Source organism: Pituophis catenifer, unplaced genomic scaffold (genome assembly GCF_029215685.1).
Source record: "Pituophis catenifer annectens isolate HBS135680 unplaced genomic scaffold, rPitCat1.0.hap2 SCAF_3, whole genome shotgun sequence".
Classification (NCBI taxonomy): domain Eukaryota; kingdom Metazoa; phylum Chordata; class Lepidosauria; order Squamata; family Colubridae; genus Pituophis; species Pituophis catenifer.
This window is the reverse complement of record NW_027256883.1, coordinates 116,762,290-116,784,422: the sequence shown is the minus strand read 5'-3', so window position 1 is coordinate 116,784,422 and position 22,133 is coordinate 116,762,290. Positions and strand designations below refer to the sequence as shown.

Here is a 22,133-nt window from a genome sequence, read left to right as displayed (position 1 = left end):
GTTGCTTGTCCTAACATAATGTACAGCTATATAAGTATACAAAGGAAGGCATGGATCTTATACGATGCAATGAAATATTATTAAGTTATACGAATTAATTTTTCCAACACTCTACACAGTTTGTAGAAAAACATGTTTGACAGAGTTACAGGATGATCTCAGAGTTTCAGGATGATCTCAATTAACTGCAAGAGGATTAGTTTAAGACCCAAACAGATCTTTCTTTTTTTTCAGAGTTAAACTAACTCTTCCCTCATTAATCACATTCCCCAAACTCCAAATCCAGTCAATGACAATGTTTCATTTTCCTATCCCACCAGCAAAGATTTGAAGGGAGAGTGGCTGAAAAAAAACGAGATGGTTATTTTGAAATATACAGTCAAAATTCCTAGTTCACTTATCTGGGAAGGGCACCAACAGCTACCAGTCTGATCTGGGAATGATCACTCTGTGTTGAAGAAGACCAGCCACTCCATCTTTCTATTCCCATAATATGGCAATATGAAGTAGATCAAAAGCTAAATCACCCAAGCCTGCAGCAGTATTAATGTCTAACAACATTTCCCACCCCCGCCCAGAAAAGCAAATTATTCAGGCAAAAATTATATTTGCTGTTGCTTCATAAATTGGGAGCCATGGTTCTAAGGATATTCCAAATTCCATGGAACAAAGCCCAAAATTATCATATCTTGTTCTCCAAGTATGACAGGACCTGGCAGCACGTAATAGAGGGAACCAGCTTCCTCCTGAGTAAAATGTACCTATCAATTGTGAGAGTTTATTTCAGGGGTGTTTAACTTGTGGCCCATGGCCTGGATTCATCACGCACTGGCCACGCCCATGCCCAGTTTAGCAAAAGGAGGGGAAAGTCATGATACGTCATGTGATGACGACATGACGGCGTGATTTGACACCCCTGGTCTATTTGAAGTTCAGGGACAAAACCTGTAGGATAGTTGGAACTAGCAGGATGGTACAGAAAAGCTGTAGAGGGAAACATCTGATGTTCCACACACTATACCTCTCATGCCAGGTGTCAAAGCAGTCACCAAGACTCCTAGTCAAAACTTTCAGAGTGATGTCATCTTTCAGAACAACATGCAGTAGAGAAAGTCAATGCATTCCCCGCTTTTACTTAACATATACTTGATCTGTTAGGTCATTTTTCATATATTGTCAGTATGCAAGTGATTGTCATCTTTACATTTAGGCTGAAGAGATGATGTTACCAAGTGATAACGTGGCATCTGGAAGCTATTAGAGTCTGTATACAGACAGACAGACTTAGACTAAGATGGAGAGACACTGAATTCAGACGCTATCTAGGAAAGTAAGTGTAATTTAGTTATTACAGACAGAACTAATTTAAGAGTCATATTATACTCAAAGCTATTGCTCAGGTGGCAGTTGTAATTAGACGTTCTTTGCACAGTTCCATCTTGTGCACCAGTTACAATCTCTCCTGGAATAGGAAGTTCTCATTATTCATAGATGCTTTAGTAAGCTTTTCAATCACTGCAATACATTCTACATGAGATTACCCATGAAGAACATATGAAAATTACAGATAACCTAGAACACAAGTGTTAAACTTGCCGCATCACATTGCCGTCACATGATGTATTGCAATGTTTTCCCTTTGCGGAACTGGGGTGGGCGTGGCCTGCGCATAACGCATCTGGACCACGGGCCACCAGTTTGACACCCCTGAGAATGTAGCAGCTCAGGTAGAAGCAAGCACAGTTTCTAACTAGATCAACTAACTATTGATCTAGTGAGATCTGGTAAAGTTAGATCTCTATATCCCTTCAATGAGGGAATGTGAGTCATTTCCATTGCTGTTCTCCTTCTACATTCCTTCAGAAATTTAGGTGACTTCCATCTTATTGGTTTTCAGAAAATTTAAAATGTGGCAATTGCAACAAGCATTGAGGTTGGGTTGCTCCCTATGGGTGAGTTTGAGTTTTGGTAAATTAATTGATGATCCTGATGCAGAGATATTTTGATCTTTTAGACATTCTGTTTTTAACCTGATTTGCTGTAGGTTGTTCAGAGTCATTAGAAACTGGAATACTGAGTAAATTCAATAAGTTCAATATAAGGGATATGGAATGTAAGTGTTGTTGCAGAGCACACGTTCCCCAGAGGAATAGTGGCATTACTCCAAAATCTAATTTTGACTGGATTTTATTTGTATTAAATCTTAATTTATAGTTTAATTTTAAGTCAATATAATAATTATATTTAATTCAATATAATTATAATTATTCAATAGTATTATAAATATACTGTATAAGTTTATAATGATATCATTAGTGCAATATCTTGCACAAGAAAAAAATATCACAATTTGGTAACCATTTTTGGATGGTAACCATCGTAACCATTCATGGCAGCATTAATCTAGAAAATGAAACAGATTTTGGAAACATTGAATAATAAACAATTTATAACAATCTTGCTATATTTAATAGTAAAAAAGAGAAAGTGAAGTTTTATTTGGTTAGTACCACTGCATAAACAAAATTCTTTGGTAAAACATTTGTTTTTCTTTTGTTTTCTTTTTTTTGAGGGAAAAAAAGCCCTTACATTGTATAGAGAACACATACAAGCAAACTTATATATACATATACTTTCATAAAAATAGAATACATCTTGGCAAAAATTACTTCCAGAGTTTATTACCACCTTATACAGTGTTTTGACGTCTAACACTTTTAAAACCAAACTTGGTATTTGGGGTAAGCAAGTTCTAATATAATCTTAAATTCTTTAATTATCCCTTGAAGAAGAAAGCTGAAATTCCTTCTTTGCACATTTCACCAGATTTCTTGTTCTAAGTAACCAGTGCAAATGCTGACTGTTGATCCTAGCTTGTACACCATATAAAGTAGCTATAAACTGTACTACTTTAGGGCAAGGGCAATTATCTTTCCTGCATTAGGGATTTATTACAGCTTTAGTTTTCAGTCATGTGATAGATGTATCCCCTCTGGAGGAAAAATTGGCTACTATTTGTTTGCACTGAGGAAGCTTGCCAGCTTGAACAATCAACTAGTGGAACAGCTTGCCTTCAGAAATAGTGGGTACCCATCACTGGAGGCTTTTAAGAAGAGACTGGATAACCACTTGTCAGAAATGGTATAGCGTGAGCAGGAGGTTGGACTAGAAGACCTCCAAAGTCCCTTCCAATTCTGTTATTCTGTTATTGCTGCTGTGCATTATGTGCAAACAGCTATCTGGGATTCTCACAATCTGTCCTGTTTTTCTTACAACTATATTTCAATTATTACCAATTACTATCTTACCTTTGTGTCATATCCAGGAAAGTTATTTTTTCCACCAAGTGTTAAATAAAACTATTGTAATTATGAAACATTTCTTGTTATTTTGTAAAAAGAAAAAAAAAACCCAACCAACCATACCATATTTATTTTCATACTGTATCATGGACATTATTTTGTTTTCATGCTTGGGAAAGAAATAAAAACATTCTTACATGTTATTCTTTTAGCACTAAATTATTGCCTAATTACTATCGCTAACTAGTTCCAAAGAGTCAGCAGAACAATCTTTGGGAGGTGATTGCTCCAGTGTAATAAATAAAGCATGTGGTAAGATTCCAATGATTCATAGACTACAGGTATATTTGTCAAGATGACATTATTGCAACAAGATTGGCAGTCAAAAATAAGAAACGTAGCACCATTTTCTCCCAAGTTGCACAGTCTACAACTGTTTAGAGATGAGGCAGTCATTCTGGAAGTGGTGACACCCAGCGGGATGAATGCATGTGGTTAACATACTTTGATTATTTTGGGCAATGCTTCTCCTAGTAAGGATAAGCAGACACAGCTATATAGACTATGAAAGTGGTCTGATATTCAATGGCTCCATCACTGCTGTAAGAAAGAGCTTTGACTCTCATCCGATATGTCTCTGGCTCTTGCAGAGGCCTCGTGGTATACACCACCCCCTTCAAGTTCTCATCTCTGAGTGAAAAGGGGATGCTCGTGTCCTCATTCACCATAAGGAAACTGGTCCTTGGGTGCACCACTCCATCTTCAGTGTAGGCAACTAATCGAATTAGATCCTGATTGGCCGCAATCCCAAATGGGAGAGATACAAGTTTGTATTCCAAGGCATAAGGGCTCAAGGCACATTCCAAGTCATTGGGCAGGCAGTTCTTGAGGCACGATCTGAAAAGAAACAGTTGTGGATATTAGTCTAGAATTAATCTAATCAATTTCTACTATTCTTTACCTTGCTTCATCAAATCTTAGCCACAGTTGTAAAATCCAGATCATCGTTGGATTGATTGGACCCATAATATAGTTAGGTGATTCTGTGGATTATTTATATAGAAACATATGTGCTAGTCGTTCCCAACTCTAGGGGGCGGTGCTCATCTCCGTTTTAAAGCCAAAGAGCCAGCGTTGTCCAAAGACATCTCTGTGGTCATGTGGCGGGCATGACTAAATGCCAAAGGCACACGGAGCGCTGTTACCTTCCCACCAAAGGTGGTCCCTATTTTTCTACTTGCATTTTTTATGTGCTTTTGAACTGCTAGGTTGGCAGAAGCTGGGACAAGTAATGGGAGGTCACCCCGTTACACAGCACTAGGGATTCAAACCGCTGCACTGCCGACTTTTCAATTGACAAGCTCAGCATCTTAGCCACTGAGCCACCACATCCCTTTTATATTGCCTCTAGCAAGTCTGATTTGTGATGAAATTGAAGTGAATTTTGGAAGAAGTATTCCTATTTTGTATTTTTAATTACTGTACTTCAGTTTACTCTTTCTTATTCCCATTTTGCATTACATGTTTACCCGGAAGTGGAACAATATGATGGTAATGTATATAAGTAAATTAAAATAAATGTATATTTTAAGTCATCACATTCAGCTTACCCAAACTGAGACACTTTTTAAGTAGATTGTTAAATTAACATTAAACAGCACTTAATTCAGGCAGCACTTCAAGATTACAAATGCCCCTTGTTTAGCGACTGCTTCTTTAACCAACCCTTCACAGTAACAACAGTGATTTTAAAAAAAGTAACTTGTAAATTCTTGCATTTATGATCTTTACAGGTCTGTAAAGCAAAGGAAAGTATGAAGTAAGAACATAAGCACTGTTGCACTGTTCCACTTTGCTTAAAGATCAAGTTGTTGGTACCAATTGTGCATGCTAAATGAGGACTGTGTGTGTGTGTGTGTGTGTGTGTGTGTGTGTGTGTGTGTGTGTGTGTGTTATGCTCTACTGAATTACCAAATCATAAAGAACACCTGGGAAACATAGAGAGATGAAGTTAAAGCATACCCAGAAAGACGATCTCGTTGGTGGTTTGGAAGGCAAGGAGTTTCTATACACTGATAGCTTCCTTTCATGTTAAAACACATGCGGTTTGGTCCACAGTAGATGTTTTGTTCAAGGCATTCATCTACGTCTGATATAATTCAAAAGGGATGACAATTTCAGATAGGCCATTCATTGATTTCATTTTTTTTTTTACTTTGCATCCCAGATAAACAGCACCAATAGGGAATGACACAGAACCATCATTGTCATGCATATAAAGGAATATTTTATAAATTATGCATATGAATAAATAGAACAAATAACTTCTTTCCATTGGAGCCATTTGCTTCCCACAAAATATATTAAAATATAAGATTAAAAAAAGAAAGAAAAGGCTAACTGTTACACATTTTAATTCCAAGTGGACACTCATTTCCTTTTCCCTGTGTTTTGCTATGATTTTGTGTCAGGCTCTCACTGGAGATCCCAAAGAGTTTTACATTTAAAAAGAAATGAAAACTCTTTGTCCCAAAATTGTGATTTATGCAGTCATCTTATTTGTGTTCCTATAAGGAACTGTTCCCTTTCCTATTATCCACTGCGGTGGCGCAATGATTAGAGTGCAGTACTGCAGGCTACTTCTGCTGCTTGCCGGCTACCTGCAATTTGGCAGTTCAAATCTCAACAGGCTCAAGGTTGACTCAGCCTTCCATCCTTCTGAGGTAAAATGAGGGCCCAAATTGTTGGGGGCAATATGCTGATTCTGTAAACCGTTTAGAGAGGCTGTAAAGCACTGTGAAGCGGTATATAAGGGTAAGTGCTACCGCTCTTGCTATTCTTAAAGGTAAAAGTAAAGGTTTCCCTTTCCCAGTTGTGTCTGACTCTAGGAGGCAGTGCTCATCTCTGTCTCTTAGACAACATTGTCCAAAGACATTTCTATGATCATATGGCCAGCATGACTGTATGCCAAGGTTGTGACCTTCCCACAAGAGTGGTACTTATTTATCTATCTACTAGCATTTGCCTGCTTTTGAATGCTAGGTGGGCAGGAGCTGAGGCAAGTAACAGGAGCTCACCCTATCATGCAGGGCTCGGGTCTCAAATCCAGGCTGCCAGTTTTCGAGCTGACAAGCTCAGTATCTTTAACCACTGATCCATCGCGCCCCCTACATCTATATTCTTAGTGATGTGCAAAATATACTAATTAACTTAGTAGTCTTCAGTATGAGCAGATAGGAGCCCTGCCTTACCTTAAAGACAACTCTTGGAAAACTCTCACATGAATGAAGGCCATTATTGAAACAATTAATGGATTAAGATACTTACTATCTACCATAATATCAACTGAAATGTATTTCTAAGGCACTGATGAACTATACTGATGAATTTTAATTCTTGTACTTTAATTTTTCCACACTGTCAAGACATTTTCTTACCTTGACATGTTTTACCATTGGGCATGATTCGGTAACCCGATGGGCAAAAACACTGGTAACTCCCTAAGGTATTTCTGCATTCATGCTGACATACACCTCTGTTCTCACATTCATCAATGTCTGCAAAAATTAAAAAAAACACACACCCAAACATTTAGGTTCTATGTAAAGTGACAGGCTAAGAGAGGAAAGCTCAGTTAAGGCAAGATTCCAAATATTAAATTCCAACACACAGACACAGACATATACAACTAGAGTTTTGCTGTATTTAGACTATTTTTTTTCTTTAGCAAATGCAGTTTAGCAAATCTGAGGAATCCTGCCACAATCAGAGCTTTTGAGGTTGACATATAAAGCTATTTTTGAAGTCCTTTCAACTATTAGACAAGGAGCCTCTTGTCCAATCCTTCAAAACAGAAAGTAAAGAGAATATAAAGTTGATAACTGCTAGTTGTAAAAATGTCTGTCAGCAGCACCATAGTATGTCTGAAGAAGTGAGAAGACTCAAAGCCTGAGATTCAGTCCACACCATTCTGAAGGCTGGCAGAGAAGGACAGAATCATCACTGCCAAAGTTACTTCTGTCTTTTAGGAGCCAGGAGCATAAAATATAACTCCCCAGGGGAAATCCCTCACTGAGTACAAAGGCCTCCCTCATAGTCTCAACAAGCTCAGCATCTTTCATTCAGAAAATCAGACAACATTATTCATCATAGATTTGGGAACTTCTGAGAAGAAATAACATTGTTATAAAACAATGACCTGAAGCATCAGGGTAATCCAGCTTGCTTTTATTTAGTCTTTCATATAGGACAGTGGTTCACAACCATTTCTTCACCAAGGACCTCCTTTAAAAGCCTTTTGTGGCCCATGGACCAAATGGACCATGACCAATGGCGGGTTGCCCCCGGTTCGCACCGGTTCTATAGAACCGGTAGTAAAACTGGTGGGAGGCTCCGCCTACCGACCCCGACATCATCAGAACGCTTCTGCGCATGTGCAGAAGATTGTGCGTGCAGCCCCATTGTGAACTGGTAGTAAAGGTAAGTGGAACCCGCCCCTGACCATGACCATGGATTCCCCAAGACTTAACTCAAAATTTAAATCATAACATTTCTTCAAGACTTTGCGGACCCACTGTGACAACATTGCGTTCTCTTCCATGGGTCCGTGGACCACAAGTTGAGATCCACTGGTCTAGGAAATGGATGCACCTAAACATTTTAAATGTTGGGCAAATGTGCTTCTACTCACATGAAAAAGTACCAGTCAGCTCATGCCCTTCGTGTCACATCTGCTGCTTGTTTGGGAAGTTATATCTTTTTCAGCTAACATAAGCAGATACATCCATTAAATAAACAATGTTCTAAGAGGGGGAAACTGGATCAGATGGAGATGAAGCATAGGAGATTAAACACAAGAGAGTGAAGTTCAAACTTCTTTTAAGCACTGCATGAGTTCCAATCTAGAATGGATCTAAACCCAAAAAAATCCTGCCATGTTGATCGGAAATTGATCTCTTCATCTTCCTTTGAATAAGTGGGGAAAGATGCAACTAAATATCTTAAAATATCCTTTAATTTGACCATGAAATGTTTATTTGACATGTTTTAAAAGCTCTTAATGAGATGGAAGAAAGGGCCTATCAACCTCATTTTTACGTGTGTTTGTGGCAATTGTACAATTAAATAGCATTAAAATCATTGTTCTTAATGGCTGCATTGAAAATGAACAAATCCCATGTTTGAAGCTCTCAGTGCATTTTTTTAAAGCAACTTCTCCTCTCATTTCCTCCTTCTTTTTGCATTCTCACAATAGGAAACAGTCTTCAGAATCAGTTATAGATATAAAACTAACAGAGCGAAACCATGCAGATTTCACTTAACAATTGTCCTGTTTAGCAGCTGTTCAAAATTATGACTGCACTAGAAACATAACTTTGGGAGCAGTCCTCACATTTAACGTTGCGGCAACCCTGTGGTCACATGACTGACATTCAAGTGCCTTGCAACTGGCAGATGGTTTACAACCATCTCAATGCCTGGTGGTCATGTGATTATCATTCACACACTTCCCAGCTGGCTTCTAACCAGTAGAATCAATGGAGAAGCCAGAAAATGAAATTGCAAGTCATGGTCATGTGATATCTCACTTAATGGCCATGCTTGACTTCCTTAATGACCAGCAGAAGAAGTGCTGTCCTAAGTCATTGTGGTCATATGATGTTTCACCTAACAACCATGTTTGGCTATGGAGTTTCCAGAACCCAACTGTAGTTAAGTGACTACTTGTACTTTCTTAAGTCCACCGTATAAACATTTTAAGAGCCTGCAGTAATAATATTTTGAAAGAAGAAACTCTTAGTTTTGGGTCTAATTCTAAGCAATGAAGATCCTGGATATACCTTGCTATTAACAGCATTGCAATTTGGGGAAACAGTCAGCTTTTATTGTACTCATTTTTGGCCACCACACCCAACAAAGAACCTTTGAAAGTCTTTCTAATCGGGTAGGAATAAATGAAGAAATACATTCATTCATGTAGATAGGCCTTTAGAGCTTTAAAGATGAACTCTAATAATGACAACCTGCCTTTGTTGGCAGATCCCAAGTGGAATGAGCAGGAAAAAAGAAAGAAAGAATATGCATCATATGTACAGACATATACAGTACATACATATACACACATATATAGGCGTGACATTTACCTATACATTTGTTATTTCTTGCCTCATAGCCTTCAGGGCAAGGCTCTCTAACATTTCTTCTAGTCCTGGCGATGGGAATTCTGCTGTTCCTATACTCTGAGTAGGAGCTGTAGAGATTGGAGGAGTGCCTGATATATTGTTGAGGTCGATAGTTGTCTCTCATGGGGGAGTACTGAGCATAATTATAGCTATTGTAATAAGTGCCATAATTTGGGAACCTCTCCAATCCAGCGCAAGATTTGCCATCGCCTAATAAATGTTGTCCAGGAGGACAGATACACTTGAAGCTGCCGGGCATGTTGGCGCATTGATACGCACAAGGTTTAGGCACTTGTTCACATTCATTAATGTCTGCTCATGGGACATGATTCCAAACACATCATGTAACAAGGGGAAGGAGAAAAACACACATAAACAAAAAAAAAAACACACATAAAAACTCATCAGTCTGAGGAATATGCTGAAATTACAAATGTGATTCTAAAACCACAAAACATAGACAGTACATGCATTAATCTTCTTGCGCAACATTTGATGAAAACCATGAGATCACCCTAGCTAAATATGCACATTTTTACAGCAAATTAAGTGTTCTCTACATACAGTGAACAAAATAGAGGCCTTGCTTTTTCTCGATCTGGAATTTTTCAGCATTTTCTTAACCTTTAAATAGTCGCAAGGTTCCTGCAATGATATTCAAGTGTTCCCTAATGCAAGACAGGGATTATGATCCTGTGTAAATTTGCCTGGGCACAATGGTACTTTGAAGGAAATTTGGACAAATTTACGTTTTAAAATATAGAATCTTTTGAATGACAATGAATTGAAATATATACTATAAGTCAGGGGTGAAATGTAAAATTTGTTACTACCGGTTCTGTGGGCATGGGTTGGTAGTGGTGGGGGGTAATGTGACTGGGTGGGCGTGGCCATTTTTTTTTTAACTTTTCAAAGCATTTTTTCTGCAAATGCAAAAAAATGCTTTGAAAAGCTTCTGCCGATCAGGCAACACAGCTGGGATTGTCAGAGGCTTTTCAAAGCATTTTTTTAACCACCTCTTCCGCTGAAGAGGTTGCAGAAAAAAATGCTTTAAAAGTCTCTCTGACGATCTGGCAACTCAGCTGGGAACAAAAAAATGCTTTGAAAAGCCTCTGACGATCCCAGCTGAGCCGCGCGATCATCGGAGGCTTTTTTTTTAACTTTTAAAAGCATTTTTTCGGAGGAAGAAGTTGTAGAAAAAATGCTTTTAAAAGTAAAAAAAAAAGCCTCTGATGATCGTGTGGCTCAGCTGTGCATGGTGGAGGGGGGGGGGGGTTGCAGGGATTTTTGCTACCAGTTCTCTGAACCACCCGCCGCCATCGCTACCGGATGGGCGATCCGGTCCCAACCGGGAGCATTTCACCCCTGCTATAAGTGTACAGCCCTTGAATCTGCAGAGAACTTTAAAGAAAGCATGTCACTTCTGTGTTAAAGATATCTCATGCTTAAATGTCCAGATTTTATTTTGTTTATTTTCTTACTATGATTACAGTAAAGGCCACTAACGGTGTTTAAAGCACATGAATTTTAAAGGGAGCATTAAAATTGTATATCAACTTTTCCCTATACAAATAGGAAATATGAGTGCCTGTTAGAGGTAGGGACCATTTGTGGGACAAAGAGTCCCATTCCTGCTCTACTATGCCCATTTGAGTGGAAAAATGTGCCCTAGGTAAATGTTTAGCTTATGTGAATAGTTATATTTCCTGGGATTTTTTTGCATTCATACATGAAATAAGAGCCTTGATAGTACAAGGGTTTAGTGCACCCTGTTATTAACACAGCTGCCTGCAATTTCTGCTGGTTCGAATCTCTCCAAGGCTCAAGGTTGACTCAGCCTTCCATCCTTTCTAAGGTAGGTGAAATGAGGACCCAGTTTGTGGGGGCAATAAGCTGACTTTGTATAAAATATACAAAAGAATGAAGGCTATTGCTTAAAGCATTGTAAGCCGCCCTGAGTCTCCGGAGAAGGGCGGCATATAAATCAAATTTAAAAAAAAAAAAAAAATTAGAAGCTGAGGGGCTTCTTTCCCACAGTAAAAGTCTTAAAAGCCCAATCCTCTGGAAACTACTAATTTCAAGAATACCGTAGCACCTTGAGCTTCATAGACAGCTACCAATAGCAGGTGATATTCACAAGAATATTATTCATATTTATTAGAGCTGTGAAAGTAATCTGGATTCAAAGAGCATAATGTAATTTGGAACCCAAGGGGGCAACACTCATCATATAAACTTATTAAAGGCCACCATATCTTTCCCAGATTCACATGCTCCAAATCACAATTTGCCATTCAAATTCTTATCTATAGTTAGACCTAAAGTTTATTCAATTCCAGATTCTGACTTACCCACACACGGTCTTCCAACTCCCTGGTATCGATAGCCTCTTGGGCACACACACCGATAACTTCCTTTTGAGTTTTCACATATCTGGTTGTATCGGCATTGGTGAGTACCATCTTTGCATTCATCAATATCTGATGAGGAAAAATAACATCTTGCATTAGGAAAAAGAAAATATTTCTTTCTCTTGATAAGAATATATACTTACAGGGTTGCAAACCTTCCTCAACTTTTTTTTTTTATCATACTTCAGTTTCGAAATATTTATGTGTCAGTTATAAATATTTATTAATCAGATTTATATGGCTGCCCATCTCATGTTAGTCAAATTAGTGCCAGATGCCTTCTAAAGAACATGTAGATTATCTTGAATCTGCTCATTTTCACTTCTTATATTCTTAAAAAGTAATGTCAGAATATTTTTCACCAGCAGGAAATGAGGAATAACACGGAAAAGAGCCGTGTAGTCTATGGTAGCAAAAAGTCAGAAAACTTTTTCCGATTAACACATTTTATTTAGAGGCTTTGATTTTTGTGAACTGCAGATCACTTCATCAGATATATAGAGAGTGGCTATACTGATATGATGAAGTAAGCTGCAACTCATGAAGGCTAATGTCTTTTAATAAAATGTGTTAGTTGAAAAAGGCACTAAAGTGTCTAGATTTTTTGTGACCATCATAGGTTCATGTAATATTCATGATTACCATATTTTTCAGAGTATAAGACGCACCCTTTTCCCCCCTAAAAGGGGGTGAAAATTTAGGTCCGTCTTATACACCGAATGTAGCCCCGCCCACCCACTGGCCCCCACCCTTTGCTGCAAGGAGGTAAATTACTGGAACAGATACTTCTTTTTCCTTGTGCTAATCAAGCTATTCTGAAAACGAAAATGAAAGTAAAGCAGGCTGTTTGCTGTTTGCTGCAAGGAGGCAAAATTGCTCAGAGGCAGAGGCAGATTTCTTTTTCTTGTTTTCTTCACCAAAAAAGGTAGGTGCGTCTTATAGTCCGGTGCGTCTTATATTCCGAAAAATATGGTATATTTGGTAATATCAATGATCCATGACTATCATTCAGAAATTTGAGAGAAAGAGTAGAAGATAACTGAAACAGCTTGTTCTCTGTTATACCCTGAAAATAATATAAATAAATGTACAAACCTATACATGTTCCATTTTCCGCTTTGGTCATTCCACTTGGACACAGGTCAATGCATTTATAGCCACCTCGTGTATTCTTGCATAACTGGTCAGATCTGCATATATTTTGTCTGCATTCATTCACATCTATTTTTTTTTTTAAAAAAAGCAAAATGAAATTAAATAATTAAATTTCACTGTTGCCTTGTCTGTTCAAAGGGCAATCTTTCTGTGACTTCCCTGCCACCCCACCATCTTCTCCAAAGCAGGAGCGAGATAGCATCTTTTCTGCAAACAGTGGACAACCCTATTGAGGAAAAGGGAATGCAGAATCACATCAGTTGACATTCTAAATATCTGAATGGAGTAGAATAACTGGAAACTTCAAGGCTGCTGACAGGACATCTCTCAGGGCTTCTGCTAAAACAACCCATTTACCACTGAATCACATCTACTGTTTTGCAGGTAAACTGATCTTGAAGAGAAAAGGAATTTCCCCAAGTACTTATTTTATTTCAGCTATGGAGATTGCAAGTCCAGGAATAATGATTAATTACATCAACATAGTGAAAAACTACACTTCAAAAAGCATGGAAATAAATTGTCTGAATGTTCAGAATCCACTATGTACAAGTATATTCAGTGACTGTTAAATTTCGGTTGTGCTGGGTAAAGTATTCACCCACAAGTGAAAAGCCACTCCAGTCCCACTTTGGATTATGTCAAATTTGTACCTGTGCATTTTCGGCCTTTCAGCTGATAGCCTGGATCACATCCACAATGGAAGCTTCCAATGGTGTTGAAGCAATGCTGTTGACAAGGGTGTGACTCTTGGCATTCATTTACATCTGTTGAATAATAATAAATACATTTTGACTTATTTCTTTGCATCCAACTTTGTAATGCTAGAAAACAACCTGGCACTTTTGCTGCTGAGCAGAAGCAAAACCCAGAAGGAAGAAAGGATGATTTCTACTCTGCTTCTAGGTTTATTACATCATGAAAAGTGTTTGTAGTGCTTTGTGGTTGTCCAGGTTGGCTATTTTTTACTCCTCTGTCTATACTGTAGGAAAGCTCCTTATCCAAGGAGTCAATGCCCTCATGTCTCTGGACACACACAAGCAACATAGTATGTGCTTTTCCAGTGCCTGTATGACAGTCAGATATGTATAATTCCCAGTTTATCGTTATTTCACAAATATCCAGACTTCAAAATTCTACAACTCCCTGAAGCTTTCAGATACTGACTTCCTCTAGAACAGGTGTCTCCAACCTTGGCAACTTTAATCCTGGCAGACTTCAACTCCCAGAATTCTGGGAGTTGAAGTCTGCCAGGATTAAAGTTGCCAAGGTTGGAGATACCTGCTCTAGAACATGTAATGTTGCTAGGTTCTGTGCAGTTCTTAAAATCCATCAGAAGATTACCTATGCCAGTGATGGCTAACTTTTTTGTCATCACATGCTGAAACCGTGTGTGTGTGTGTGTGACAGCACGCCCACGTGCCTGCACCCATAATGCAATGCGTGCATGCCCCCCCGTGCGACCGCACCATGCATGTACATACCTCCCTGTTCTCTCCCACCCCCTGCGCATGCGCCCCCCGCACTCTCTGCCCCCACATGTGCGTGTGATCCCCCGTACTCCCCCCACGCATGTGTGCAATCCCCCGCGCTCCCCCACCCCTGTGCATGTGCGCACTTCTCCCACATGCGCGGCAGATGCAAAAATTAGCTGGCCAGCAGAAGGCATGCCCGCATGCACGGCGGAGCTGAGCTGGGGCGACAGCTCACGTGCCATCAGAGAGGGTGCTGCGTGCCACCTCTGGCATGCATGCCATAGGTTTGCCATCACAGACCTATGCCATAAACCAGACTAAATAAGTCTCTAGTTCATCACACTAGAGTGTTTTGTAATTTGATAGATATAATCTGTCACTACTAACTTTATATTCTTCTGCATCCCTTTAATGCTCCTATCCCTCCTTTTAGATTTTTTTTTAGACTTTTGTTATATATACTTTGTTTTATATTTTTTAGCTTTTTAAAAGTGATCATTGTTTTAGATTTTGATATACCTTTTATCTTTTAATTGACCATATTCTACCCTTCTTATGAGGGTCTATGACATCAAGCATGGATAAGTTAAAATGTTATTAGTAAAAATGAATATAAAGAATAAGAAAATTATTAAAGACAACTTTGAATAGTGGAAACACCATCGAAGTCATCAGTATTTGGGTCATACCTGTTATACACCCTGTTTCCCTGAAAATAAGACCTCCCCGGATAATAAGCCCAATCGGGCTTTTGAGCACACAGGCTAAAATAAACCCTCCCCGAAAATAAGCCCTTCGTGAAAATAAGTGCCCCCCCCCAAAATATTTAAATGCATGTGCAGTTGGTCCCCGCCATTTCCTCTGGTTAGGGTTAGGGAGACAGAGCTGGAAATCAGGTAAGAAGACTAGAGGATCCCCATCTTGGTCCACGCGACCTTCTTCTCCTAATTAACAGGATTAGTGCACTCAGGCATTAAATCTGAGAATGGAAGTAATACACTTCAGACAGTGCTAGTTAAGCCTTTTTAGTCTGTTCTCTGGCCCAGGACAAAATCCTCTCTGAATGGAGACTAGAGGGCAGACTCACAACAGTCTAAAGTGGCCAACAGGAGCTGAGTAGATCCTGATCCCTGACCTCATCAGCAACCACATTATTGTTGGAATATGCTAGGTGATGTCCATAGCCAAAATTTTAGTGGAAAAAGAAAAAAAATACTATTTTTCTAAAGACAAGATTAAACTGCCTCAGCTGTGGGTTGGGGATGAGATAATGTTATGAGTGGTATAAAATCAATTACTGAGTCATGTTTCTGCCTCAGGGACATAATCATGACCTCAAAACTTTGCCTAAGTAGTAGCTAAGTAATAGTACTCATGGACGGCAGCCCCAACACCAAATGCTTTGAAATTGAATTTGAAATAATAATTGTTGAAATTTCAGCTCAATGCAATTTAAAGGCACATGTTAAAAACTTGTGATTGAAATCAGAAAGTTACTAGCATATATTATCCCTAGCTCATCTGAATGGAAGACTATTAAAAATATTGGATACTTAGAAATTATAAATATATATATATATATCAGAAAACCACATTGTGAGAAAGCAAAATCTCAGTACATGTTTTTCCAATCTGTTTCTTACTATTCTAGAGAACACCTTATCCCCATGAAAGTATTATTTAATGAGCATTAGGCCCTTTAATGAAAGTGTTTGGTGCATATTGTCATTTCCATACCTTGGCAACTCAATCCATCTGGTGTTCTTCTAAAACCAATCCCACATTGAACCACACAGCGATATGAGCCAATAATGTTCTCACAGTCTTGGCCAACCAAGCATGAATGCCTCCCTAAGGCACACTCATCAATATCTGCATTAAATAGCAATACAAAAGTATAATATAGTTCAAATGGGAATACAGGCTCTATTGAAGCATAGACATATCTCAATATATCATCATGGGAGAAGCAGCATCCATTTTCTCAGGAAAAGATAGTATACAGAAGCAGCCTAAAAGGGCATAATCAAAAAATATATTGAAGCTTATCAGCTATTGTGCTACCTTCTGGTCTTTAAAGAGAAGCCATTTTATTCTTTTCAATCTATGACTCCTTTATTCTCCATTGTTGTTTCTGGGTCCCCAATTCCCTAATTAAGAACAACTGCCTACCACAAATAATTACTCATGAGATAGAACTGTACTGGAGAAGTTATGGTGGTCCCTCACTCTGGAGAAGCTATTCCTTGGTCTCACCTAGATTTCAGGGATACTAATTGTCCTCCAAGAGATTTTAGAAAGTGATGCTTACCCTGACATGCTCTTCCATCTGCTGATATAGTAAGACCCTTGGCACAGGAGCAGTAATAGGTGCCTACAACATTGTGACATATATGGGAACATGGTTTCTGAGTTGTACACTCATCTTCATCTAATGGGAGAAAAAAACAGAATAATTAATAGATGGCTAAATACCTAAGAATACAATCTGTAGCCCAACAGCTTCATGGTGTCTGCTAGAAATTTAATCTTTCACGTCCCCAGATTCTATTCCCCACAACAAGAAATTCCAACAATGATAGCACCTGTACAATAATAGTAAGGAAAAGAAACCAGGAACCATCACATTGAAATTCTACCCAGGTTGAAGATGTTGCTTGAACTCACTCACTACCAAGCACATCAAAAAAGAAAAACAATCTTCAATTCAGTTTTATTTAAAAGAACATGTTATATGCTAAAGCTAGGAGCTCCACATTGTAAAAACAAGTTCCAGCATTTCAGATATACCTGCCAGTTTATTTCCTCGGGCAATTTTGGATTTTTCCACCACTGAAAATAACCCCCTTTTTAAAAAATAAAATAAATAAACACCTGGAAGGACATTTATACCAACAGTACTTTACTACCTTTTTGTTTTGATAACTGAAAGGGGAAAAAACAGTCCATGAAAGAGGAAGGAGAATATATGGTGTGCTGCAATTTTTGCAATGGTCAGGTTTGTGGATTCTCTTACCTGAACAGTAGGGACCAGAAGAATCCAAACTAAACCCATTAGGGCACTGGTTGCTGTGATCTCCTGTGGAAAAAGGGAATGGCTAATCAGATTGATATAAGTTGTTACTCTTATCTTTCAGAAGACAGCCATTTCAAAGATGGAAAACCCTTTGTTTTTTATTGCTCCTGAGGTAAGAAATAGAACTGATGGATGAAATGGCATGGAAACAGATTTTTAACTACTGTAATCATAATGATAAAACAGTTTTCGACAACGGAGCAGATTGCAGTGAAAAAATGACAGGTTCTTCTTTATTAGAGGCATTTCATTAGAGGCTAAACTGCTGTCTATCAATGTTACCACAGCTGCATCTTATGTTGCAAATTATCTGTTGAGAAAACAGTTGGGCTAGTGGAATTTCAATTTTTTTTCCTATTATGGCAGCCCTTAATATACTTGCTGGGCATTTTAGTTCAAAAAGTTTCTATTCAGAACTAAAATATTTACCCAGAAAGTACATGGTGTGTCTCTATGAATCACATTTTAAAAATGAAGTCCAAAATAACATTTGTATTCAAGATGACTGTAAGAAAAGAACATCACCCCCAAACAACTGCAGCTACCAGGGCAGATGTCATGTTTACAGGAGACATTCTGTCTTCATTAGTATTAAAAAAAGGTAACTGTCATTCTTTTGGGAAGATGCAAAAGGTTAGCTTGAATTAAGGAAATTTATGCTGGTTGATGACCAATTCACGTTTGATACTCCATTGCTCAAATGTACCCAAAATTGCCAGGATGGATTAGGTCATAACTTCTCAAAGGATGGTTGCATCTTGAAAAAACTTTATTTACAAAATAAGCAAAAGGTAAGATAATAAAACTTTTATGAGTGCACGATTACTGTCAAACATTTCTATGTCTGTGTGCAACCAATACAAAGTTTTTTTATTTGAATTGGTCTTTATTTAGTTAAATATAATTATATTAAACTTCAGCATATGGATTGCCTCATTTTACTGACAGCTTTCCACAGGTGATCTGACCTAAATTGTAAAGAAGGAAAATGACAAAACATATTTTAATAATAATAACAACAACAACAACAACAACAACAATAACGATGATGATGATGATGATGTGTGTGTATATATCTACCTTCCTCAAAATCCATACCTTTTGTAATGGAAGCAGCAATTTTAAAAGTCAGAGCTTCTTCATGTGGGTTGTATTCTGTTTTAATAGAAGAGGCTTGAAGTGTTTCAACCAGGAAAGGCATTTTCCCACGATTTGGATCGTAAGTAATGGTATGGTTCCAGGTGTATGGTAAACTGACGCCATCTATGCTAAAGAGCCGAGTGGAGTAAGCATAAAGCTGACCAAGGCCTGTTTGAATGTAATCTTCTGTATAATCCTAAAATGAACATCACAGCTTTAAGCTGAAGAAACTGCCTTGTTCAGCATGCAAAAATTCACAATCATTTACAATTAAAATTGCAACTGATACTTATTGAGATATATGGTTTATCTCATATTGGTGTTTAATAAATTGGTGAAATTGATACTGAACTCAATTACTTGTTTTCCAGAGGAATGGCATCAATGTTTTATTCTCAGTGCAGGAATGAATGGCAAAAGCCCAAGTTCCGTGTTTATCTCTGACTTTTGGAATAAATTAGAAATGCACTTTAAGGCACCAGGCTAAAAATTGGGGGGCTATGGGTTTTAGCCCTTCCTTAGGCACAAAGTCAGCTGGGTGACCTTGGGCCAGTCACACTCCCTCCTTCTGAGGAGAGCAGGCAAGGAACATTGACAAAATGTTCCATTGCAGGATACAAAGGTACACTGGAAAGAAATTCAGCACTACCTTGAGGGAAATCAATAAGAGAAGGAACATGAATATTTTCTTTTAAAAGAGGAAAGAACTATCTTTTACATCCAAACCCCAAAACAATTGCCAAAGATTTATATATCCTTTCAGAGTAGCCAGTGCCCCAGCAACATAATATGACACCAGTGATTTATTTATTCCCAGTGGTTGGCTCTTGTTGGGACAGTAACCAGTTCTTTGTGCTAGACTATTAAACCACATTCCCCAGAAGGCAGAAATGTTCTTGGTCACATGAAGAGTCAGATATCTCAGCACCCCCCTCTGCTGGAAATTAAGAAGTATAGGTAATTTTTAAAAATTAAGAACAGAACTTGGAAGAAGCCTAAGGAAAGAGAATGGCAATAAAATAGGGCTTTTATTATCTACCAAACGACTTCTGATTAATGTAAGATCTCTTCAAGGCTAGAAGGAGACAAGTAATTGAAGTAGAGGAACATTTGGCTCAGGAGGTTTCTATGTCTGTAGAAATAGGGACACTGCCTATAGAGAAATATTGTACTAGATGTACTAGAAACCAACAAGCTTGGAGAATGAACCTTCACCCTCACTAGATTTCATTTCTGGTTTTTGAGACTTTAGCACTACACTCTATTTCATGTTCTTATTTCTCTCTGCAAATTATTTTGTTGCCTGTTCAATCTTTGGACAGTCCATTCTAATACATTTTAGACAATTATCTTCATGGGAATGTTTCACCATACTAGATCTTTGACAAGTTTCATAAGTCCTAAAGAAGCCAAAAAGTCAGTCTTAAATAGCAAACAGAATAATGCTAATGGATAGTGGACCTCAAAACAGTGTACAGCCTTCAAGGAACAAACAAGATTACACAAGCTTGCTGGAGACATGGGACAGAAAAAGAAACATGACTGCTTAAAAATAAATAAGAATTGCATGTAACACAGTCAGTTTCGATCCTTATTATGGTACAGCAAAGTTTAGAGAAAAAAATAAATAATATGGCACAAAACTTAAATTAATAACATTGTTTCAACAATATCTTTTTTGTGTGTGTGTTTGTATGACACTTCAATATGACATATGGTTGAATATGGTTGAATACTGTATATAGCAAAGAATGTCTTAATAATTTATACCTATGATTGCAGCAATGTCTTGACTTACTTTTACATTAACATCAGCTGTTGACTGTAGCTGTAGTATGTGGCCACTGATGACAACATCCAAGAGTAAAGAACCATCTGAATCCAAACCACGGGCAACATGACTCATTCGTACTTGCTCCCCTATGGATTTCAACAATAGTTCTGATGAGTGAATGAAGTGAGCATTTCACATCTTAAGTGTGAAATGAATTGATATGAACCATTTAGTCTGGAACTAAATGGCTGTAAAAAAAGCATTTCTTGAAATATGTATTTGCTAGTGATTTCAGAAAGGCTTCTACCCAAAAATACCAAAATCATATTTATTAAAACATAAAAATAAATTAGAGGCAGCTACTAATGTCTTTCTGCCTCAGTTGCCAATTTGCACAAATCTAACAATTTCTACTTTATTGTAATTGTTTCATACTTTTCATGCTATTGTGGATTCTTTTTTAAAACCATTAATTCAAAGTTGCACACATTTTATTGTACATTTTAAAACATGCTTTTTCTTAGTATACAGATTTTGTATACATTTGTTGTTTGGAAAGTACAAAACAACATTTGGCTATCAAGGTGTTACTGCCATTGGGTTTATTTTATAAATTCACTTCTTCCTAGAATCATATGCAAATTAATTGTGAACACTTCTAAAAGAAAATGTTTTGGATCTTATACAAAACAAACATCTGTATCCTATTTTTACTAACCAGTAGCAAATTCTACTTGTGTTTCCCGCTTGAAAACTGCACTGGTGAGCGAAAAGCCATTCACAGCTTCTCCAATTTCCTTGGCTGTTATCCAATAAATAGGACTCAGAATAGAAACCAGCACTCTCATTACAGGACCTTTCAGGAGGAATAACATTACGATAATTTGCAATTTTTGAAAATATTTTTCTTAATCACTTCCTAGAAGCAACTGCCTCTCACATTTAGCTGACAAAACTTGAAGATCGTGAATATTTTTTTTCTTTGTTCCTGACTGCCATAAATAATTTATGAAAAGGATAAAATAAATCAACAATTCAAAGAATGTATTGATATAAGCATAAGGATCTCAATGTGTTTGCTTACTTTCTGGTTTTCCCATACCGCTATCGAATGTTCTGGTGGCCTTCTACATAGACCGAATGCCATTTGAAACCCACATAGGCCCTCAAGAGTCTGAACTACTTTTGTGCTGTGCCATTTTCCTAAATGCTTCTTATGGAAAAAATAAGATGTGCTCTGTACTTATGAAAGCTTGATAATATCTAGTGTTGTAGCCATAGACCTTTCATGTTGATTTATAATATTTCAACTAAAACAAATGGTGTAAATCTAATACATCTAAATAAAATGTTTAATGCATAAAAGGAACAGCTGTACCAAGATTCCAAGGGATATTTGTAATTTTGGCTTCTATGCTTGTAATATCCTCATCTGGACCATCTATTACGGTAGCATTCAGGAAAGCGATTCCAAACTCAACATCATTAATATGTCCAATGACACTTCCTCTTGCATGTGAGGGTCCACCTGCGGGGGAAAGGAAAGAAAAGTCAAAGCAAGCAGTTTTCTCCAAAATACACAACTAAATTCTAGAATTCATTTTCTAATGATGGTTAA

The 22,133-nt window shown here is 37.8% G+C and overlaps 1 protein-coding gene across 1 annotated transcript in view; it reads right to left on the bottom strand.

Annotated features, from left to right (window-relative positions):
- Positions 1–3,832: 3,832 nt before the first annotated feature.
- HMCN1 (hemicentin 1) overlaps positions 3,833–22,133 on the bottom strand; it is a 231,992-nt gene continuing 213,691 nt past the window's right edge. The window contains exons 94-107 of the mRNA XM_070939286.1: positions 21,894–22,043; positions 21,234–21,371; positions 20,540–20,661; positions 18,700–18,937; positions 17,542–17,604; positions 16,837–16,956; positions 16,263–16,397; positions 13,704–13,817; positions 12,991–13,116; positions 11,836–11,964; positions 9,446–9,796; positions 6,740–6,859; positions 5,325–5,451; positions 3,833–4,199 (exon numbers count right to left, since the gene is read on the bottom strand). Of these exons, the coding sequence (XP_070795387.1) occupies positions 3,833–4,199; positions 5,325–5,451; positions 6,740–6,859; positions 9,446–9,796; positions 11,836–11,964; positions 12,991–13,116; positions 13,704–13,817; positions 16,263–16,397; positions 16,837–16,956; positions 17,542–17,604; positions 18,700–18,937; positions 20,540–20,661; positions 21,234–21,371; positions 21,894–22,043 (2,300 nt within the window). The remainder of the gene's footprint in view (positions 4,200–5,324; positions 5,452–6,739; positions 6,860–9,445; positions 9,797–11,835; positions 11,965–12,990; positions 13,117–13,703; positions 13,818–16,262; positions 16,398–16,836; positions 16,957–17,541; positions 17,605–18,699; positions 18,938–20,539; positions 20,662–21,233; positions 21,372–21,893; positions 22,044–22,133) is intronic.